This window comes from Oncorhynchus masou, unplaced genomic scaffold (genome assembly GCF_036934945.1).
Source record: "Oncorhynchus masou masou isolate Uvic2021 unplaced genomic scaffold, UVic_Omas_1.1 unplaced_scaffold_1455, whole genome shotgun sequence".
NCBI classification, from domain to species: domain Eukaryota; kingdom Metazoa; phylum Chordata; class Actinopteri; order Salmoniformes; family Salmonidae; genus Oncorhynchus; species Oncorhynchus masou.
In genome coordinates, this window is record NW_027004531.1 from 1 (window position 1) to 7,609 (window position 7,609).

General features: G+C 43.7%; 1 protein-coding gene across 1 annotated transcript; it reads right to left on the reverse strand.

Annotated features, from left to right (window-relative positions):
• Positions 1–3,394: 3,394 nt before the first annotated feature.
• LOC135530902 (hematopoietically-expressed homeobox protein hhex-like) lies at positions 3,395–6,514 on the reverse strand. The gene is made up of 4 exons (XM_064959072.1): positions 6,051–6,514; positions 4,342–4,520; positions 4,119–4,169; positions 3,395–3,888 (listed from the first exon to the last, which is right to left on the reverse strand). Exons 1-4 carry the CDS (start codon positions 6,403–6,405, stop codon positions 3,625–3,627), a joined length of 849 nt encoding a protein of 282 aa, XP_064815144.1. The 5' UTR covers positions 6,406–6,514; the 3' UTR covers positions 3,395–3,624.
• Between the last annotated feature and the right edge of the window lie 1,095 nt (positions 6,515–7,609).

The following is a 7,609-nucleotide window of genomic DNA, read 5'->3' on the forward strand; positions in this document are numbered from 1 at the left end:
AGTCAGTACTGAGTACTGAACAGTCGGGTCTGGGTTACCTTCAGACAGTCACTGACAGTCAGTACTGGGTTCCCTTCAGACAGTCAGGTCTGGGTTCCCTTCAGACAGTCATGTCTGGGTTCCCTTCAGACAGTCAGGTCTGGGTTCCTTCAGACAGTCATGTCTGGGTTCCTTCAGACAGTCAGGTCTGGGTTCCCTTCAGACAGTCGGTACTGGGTTCCCTTCTGGGTTACAGTCAGTACTGGGTTCCCTTCAGACAGTCAGGTACTGGGTTCCCTTCAGACAGTCGGGTCTGGGTTCCCTTCAGACAGTCAGTACTGGGTTCCCTTCAGACAGTCAGTACTGAGTTACTGGGTTCCTTCAGACAGTCAGTACTGGGTTCCCTTCAGACAGTCAGTACTGGGTTCCCTTCAGACAGTCAGGTCTGGGTTCCCTTCAGACAGTCAGTACTGGGTTCCCTTCAGACAGAGTCAGGTCTGGGTTCCTTCAGACAGTCAGGTCTGGGTTCCCTTCAGACAGTCAGTACTGGGTTCCCTTCAGACAGTCAGTACTGGGTTCCCTTCAGACAGTCAGTCTGGGTTCCCTTCAGACAGTCAGTACTGGGTTCCCTTCAGACAGTCAGTACTGGGTTCCCTTCAGACAGTCAGGTCTGGGTTCCCTTCAGACAGTCAGTACTGGGTTCCCTTCAGACAGTCAGTGCTGAGTTACCTTCAGACAGTCAGTACTGGGTTACCTTCAGACAGTCAGGTCTGGGTTCTCAGACAGGGTTCCCTTCAGACAGTCAGTACTGGGTTACCTTCAGACAGTCAGTACTGGGTTCCCTTCAGATAGTAAGTACTGAGTTACCTTCAGACAGTCAGTACTGGGTTACCTTCAGACAGTCAGGTCTGGGTTCCCTTCAGACAGTCAGTACTGGGTTACCTTCAGACAGTCAGTACTGGGTTCCCTTCAGATAGTAAGTACTGAGTTACCTTCAGACAGTCAGTACTGGGTTCCCTTCAGACAGTCAGGTCTGGGTTACCTTCAGACAGTCAGTACTGGGTTCCCTTCAGACAGTCAGTACTGGGTTCCCTTCAGACAGTCAGTACTGGGTTCCCTTCAGACAGTCAGTACTGAGTTACCTTCAGACAGTCAGGTCTGGGTTACCTTCAGACAGTCAGTACTGGGTCAGACAGGTCTGGGTTCCCTTCAGACAGTCAGGTCTGGGTTCCCTTCAGACAGTCAGTACTGGGTTCCCTTCAGACAGTCAGTACTGGGTTCCCTTCAGACAGTCAGTACTGGGTTACCTTCAGACCGTCAGTACTGGGTTACCTTCAGACAGTCAGTACTGGGTTCCCTTCAGACAGTCAATACTGGGTTCCCTTCAGACAGTCAGGTCTGGGTTCCCTTCAGACAGTCAGTACTGGGTTCCCTTCAGACAGTCAGTACTGAGTTACCTTCAGACAGTCCGCATTGGGTTCCCTTCAGACAGTCAGTACTGGGTTCCCTTCAGACAGTCAGTACTGGGTTCCCTTCAGACAGTCAGGTCTGGGTTCCCTTCAGACAGTCAGTACTGGGTTCCCTTCAGACAGTCAGTGCTGAGTTACCTTCAGACAGTCAGTACTGGGTTCCCTTCAGACAGTCAGTGCTGAGTTACCTTCAGACCGTCAGTACTGGGTTACCTTCAGACAGTCAGTACTGGGTTCCCTTCAGACAGTCAGGTCTGGGTTCCCTTCAGACAGTCAGTACTGGGTTCCCTTCAGACAGTCAGTACTGGGTTCCCTTCAGACCGTCAGTACTGGGTTACCTTCAGGTACTGGGTTCCCTTCAGACAGTCAGGTCTGGGTTCCCTTCAGACAGTCAGTACTGGGTTCCCTTCAGACAGTCATGTCTGGGTTCCCTTCAGACAGTCAGGTCTGGGTTACCTTCAGACAGTCAGTACTGGGTTCCCTTCAGACAGTCAGTATTGGGTTCCCTTCAGACAGTCAGTACTGGGTTCCCTTCAGACAGTCAGTACTGGGTTCCCTTCAGACAGTCAGTACTGGGTTCCCTTCAGACAGTCAGTACTGGGTTCCCTTCAGACAGTCAGTATTGGGTTCCCTTCAGACAGTCAGTACTGGGTTCCCTTCAGACAGTCAGTACTGGGTTCCCTTCAGACAGTCAGTACTGAGTTACCTTCAGACAGTCAGGTCTGGGTTACCTTCAGACAGTCAGTACTGAGTTACCTTCAGACAGTCAGTACTGGGTTCCCTTCAGATAGTCAGTACTGGGTTCCCTTCAGACAGTCAGTACTGGGTTCCCTTCAGACAGTCAGTACTGAGTTACCTTCAGACAGTCAGGTCTGGGTTCCCTTCAGACAGTCAGGTCTGGGTTACCTTCAGACAGTCAGGTCTGGGTTCCCTTCAGACAGTCAGTACTGGGTTCCCTTCAGACAGTCAGTACTGGGTTCCCTTCAGACAGTCAGTACTGGGTTACCTTCAGACAGTCAGGTCTGGGTTCCCTTCAGACAGTCAGTACTGGGTTACCTTCAGACAGTCAGTACTGGGTTCCCTTCAGACAGTCAGGTCTGGGTTCCCTTCAGACAGTCAGTACTGGGTTACCTTCAGACAGTCAGTACTGGGTTCCCTTCAGACAGTCAGGTCTGGGTTCCCTTCAGACAGTCAGTACTGGGTTCCCTTCAGACAGTCAGTACTGAGTTCCCTTCAGACAGTCAGTACTGGGTTCCCTTCAGACAGTCAGGTCTGGGTTCCCTTCAGACAGTCAGTACTGGGTTCCCTTCATACAGTCAGTACTGGGTTACCTTCAGACAGTCTTGTGGGCGTGGTAGTGGGTAGAGCAAAACAAAACTTTAGACTCTGGAGACATTTTCCTGTGAAGACAGATTTTCGGGACGTCACATAATGGTCTGACAAACACACCTGCTATGCAAAAGTCAATTATGGTCAATTCTGACATAAACTGCAGCCCATCTACAAAACCCAAAATCAGCGCCAAAATCCGCGGATGTGGTATATTGAGACGCAACCCAGATATCGTTAGTTTAATTAAGAGTGTATTTCAAAAGGGTTCTACTAACCTAACATATGGAATTGTTTTAAAATGGTCATACCAAGAAACATTTAGCTTTTTGATTTAGCCAACAACAAAAAATGCATCAAAAGGAAGTTTGTTTTAAAGTGTCTGTCCTATATCTGAGAGGTATAAGAAAGATCAGGATTGTATTTTAATATTTGAACCAATATTTAACACAAAATAAATGTCACTAAACTACTTCCACATACGTCCTTTCGTGTTTTTAACCGGTACGATGGGATCTTCAAATCAAATTGTATATGTCAGTACCGTGAAATGCTCACGGTCACGTCCAGTAAGGTTTGTTGGCGTCCTGGAGTAAAACATATCGTTTTTTCGGCCTAACCGTTCCGACGCTCATTTTTTGTTCAATTAATTTTTTATTTTTTAAAACTCATAATGACAATAAAACAACATCACAAAATATACAGGTATTTATATACAAAAACAAATCTATGTCCCAGAAAGATGCTACAACAATGTTTACTGACGGGCTATTGGTCCTCTTCCCGGGCCGTCAGTCACCCAGTGGGACAACGTCCAGATTGACCTGTAAACAGGGATCTGATGACTTCATATCGGTGGATTCAGTGGGAACTCCATGTCATCCTCTATGTCCAGCTCTTGGTCTGTATCATCTGAAATGTCTGACTCTATTTGTCCTTGTGATAGAGGCGACGTGGAACACTGCAACCGACTGTGAGTGTGCGTCATCTCTGTAGCCCTACATCTCTGGTCCCGGCCCGGACTGAGGCTCACACCGGACTCCGGTCCCTCCTCGCAGTTTCTCCCGGTGCTATCGTCCTCCAGATCTGTCTTACTGCCGGTAGGGTTCTCCTGGGGGGAAATAACAACAGCGGCGACCAATCAGCCACAACGTACATTTCACATTGGGTATGCCATTGGCATTGTGCATGGATTCTACGCACAGGCTCCTCAAGCACGAAATCTACAATAAATGTTGTTGTTTTTTTATCTTGAAATTATATATAAATAGCCCTTTCTCTATTCATAATTGACAACTTTAATCGAAAAGTACATTAAACCCCGTCCTAATTTATTCATACCTGCTTCAGTCGCCTCCACTTGGCTCTTCGATTTTGGAACCACGTCTTCACCTGGAAAACAATTTTTTAATTTTACTAGGCAAGTCAGTTAAATGTTAGTCTACTAGATTGTGTGTCAGATCATTTACCTAAGACTGTAGGCCTATGATACGGGTGAAACGGATAAAACCCAACTGACATGAATAGATACTGGATGTGGACCCTAATAAAACATACTGCTGACCTGTCGTTCACTCAGTTGCAACATTTTAGCCAGCCGTTTTCGTTCGGGGGGTGAAAGGTATTTCTGTGTCTCAAACTTCTTTTCCAGCTCTATTGTCTGGTCGTTGGAGAATCGGACTTGTCCACCTTTTCTCTTGTGCAGTGGACGCTGAATGAACGGGCTCCATAGAAGTGGTTTACCTTTGAAGACAAAAAAATACAAATAATGATTTCATATTGAAAAACATGTTTAGACAAATGGGGCAGAATTATATGCTTAAATGTTAGACCTTTAAAGTAGCCCCCTCCAAAAAGTGAAAATAAATCAAAATTATTTTCGTTAAACTTGATTCGTTTCTCCTCCAGCAGAGGCCTAAATGATTCTATCCAAATGTCTACAGTTTTTATAATCTTTCGTGTCCGTGTTTTGCAGGCATCCGTTTAACCCCAGTTTTTATTAAGGAAGGCGGTGAGTTGAAACTTGAAGCAGAGTGGAGAGAGTAGAACTATGGCAAAATATCCGTCCTGTGTTTCCTGTTGCTTTGCCTCACCAGTTTCTCTCATTACTAACGACCTTGCCATCAACATACCGCAATTGATGCTATTTAAAATCGACATATGTTTGAATCAACTAATCTCATTAAACTATAACCTTAACCTCATAAGAATACAATAATAATCACCATTACAATAGTTAAATCCTTTAAAAAAACGATAGATAGAGATAGAGATAGAGATATATTCATATACACATATATATATATCTTCCAAAAGGCAAAAAATAAATAATCGCTTTAAAAAAATATATGATTCATTATACACCAAAAATATTTTGGTTTTGTGGCACAATGATCAAACCCATATTTTTCTTATAGGCATGAATTGAATTCTTTAATAAATGAAATCAATTGGATGAAATAGTGAAATTCAAATCAATTCAAAAGTCGCCCTAAAGATTTTAAACTGCGTCAGTTCATAGGCCTGTTTCATGTTTTGCAGTTTGATTATTTTAGCAACCATAAAGTCACAATCCACCGCGGAGGAAATGAACAATATCAGACAAACGGATCCCGGCTATCAGAAGTCGAGTGTTTCCTGAATGTGTCTGTATTGAGGATGTCGATAAAATAATCAGCATCATGCACGACTCCCGGGGAAGAGGCTGCTCGAGGCCGCCAGGAAAACATTCAACAGCTTCTGAAAGCAGATTTACTCCTATCGAGAGCTCAAGACTTCCTGTATGAACGGAAAGGGTCAGGCTTGCTGAACAGAGAGGCAGTTCACTCAGGGCGACACTTTAATGCTGAAATAACAAGTGATTTAGAGCATGTTTTAGTCGCAGGATGCATCGGATGTTTGAAACAATAACGGATTTTGCACCAAAAAAAACTCAAGGTGGTAGATTTAAGTGGCCCAACACTTTAACAATTAGCAAATTAAACAGATAACTTAATGTATTTAGGTAAATTATGCCAACTATGTTCAAGCATAATATACACATTTTTACCTCTAAAACATACTACCACTTTAGGATGGAAACCTGCAGCACGCAGGGAATGAGAATCTAGTTTCAAGATCAAGTACACGCACAAACTTTTAATCTCCTTTCGCCTACACATTGTACATAGGTTATTACAGACGTGTAGTAGTTGTCAACATTAAAGTATCTTTAACGAATTTCAGCAGAAAAATCATCCAAACAAGTAAGAGATTGATATGAGTTGAACTCACCGAGCGGGTCGTGCCTGATCAGAGTATAGTCCCCCATAGACCGGTGGAAAGGATACAGTGAATTAGCGAAAGCCCCGGAGGCATACGTGGCGGTGAGCGCAGCGTGGTGAGAGAACGTAGGGTGGATCGGTGTCGGTTCATAGATGGGGGTCCGGTACGGAGAGACCAAACTGGTGAAGGATGAATTGGGTGACGGTAGATTTGGCGTGGAGACCACCGCTGAAGACTGGGTCAGGGGCTCATTTCTCCTCAGGATGTCTTCGATGTAGAAAGGAGTTGGGTGGACGGGCTGGATAGGGCTCGGCGCGTAAAGAGGAACACCCATGGCTGAGGGCGCACTGTGTTGGTACTGCATGATCACACTGTGTTGGTACTGAATAATATCTCTATTCAACTATATTATCTTCTGCTGTCAAAGGAAGAAGTGTAGGAAACCTATAGGCGCCTCTCTCTCTCTCTCTCTCCATGAGTTGGCTGGTGAGTGTGACCTCAGTTAAAGCTCCTTCATATCTCAGCATTAGAGGGAGGAGATAACGGAGCAGGCCACTTCCTGCAGGTACACACACACTGCGATTGGTCCCCTCGGCAAATACACTTTATAATTCAATAATATCCAATCATTAGGCTATCCTTTATCTTACCTTTAAGCGCCTATGTTCATTAATAAAATGGTCCTTTACGTGTTATCTGTTTAAAAAAGAAAGATGGTATGAACATCTCCTGACGCGTGGCACATGTTAAAAAGACATTTCTTTATAAGTGATTCAATAGGCACGAGGTTTTCCAGATTAAATAGAATAGGCTATTCACGTGATTTTCCAGATTCAATAGAATAGGCTATTCACGTGGTTTTCCAGATTAAATAGAATAGGCTATTCACGTGGTTTTCCAGATTAAATAGAATATACTATTCACGTGGTTTTCCAGATTAAATAGAATATACTATTCACGTGGTTTTCCAGATTAAATAGAATATGCTATTCACGTGGTTTTCCAGATTAAATAGAATAGGCTATTCACGTGATTTTCCAGATTCAATAGAATAGGCTATTCACGTGGTTTTCCAGATTAAATAGAATATGCTATTCACGTGGTTTTCCAGATTAAATAGAATATACTATTCACGTGGCTTTCCAGATTAAATAGAATATACTATTCACGTGGTTTTCCAGATTAAATAGAATATACTATTCACGTGGTTTCGAGATTAAATAGAATAGGCTATTCACGTGGTTTTCCAGATTAAATAGAATAGGCTATTCACGTGGTTTTCCAGATTAAATAGAATATACTTTTCACGTGGTTTCCAGATTAAATAGAATAGGCTATTCACGTGGTTTTCCATGTGCATAAAACGTAGTAAATACCCCTCTAATCTGTAAAAAGTAAATTATAATGGCCTGAATCATTCGGATATTTGGAGCACATTATCACAGAATATTACTTCAGATTTAAACGGCAGATTGTTAAATACCACTGCGTCTGTGACAGGTGATTAACTCATGGTTTGGATGATTGAAATGATCCCGAGGCTGATTCCTGTATCAGTGAGCCAATAG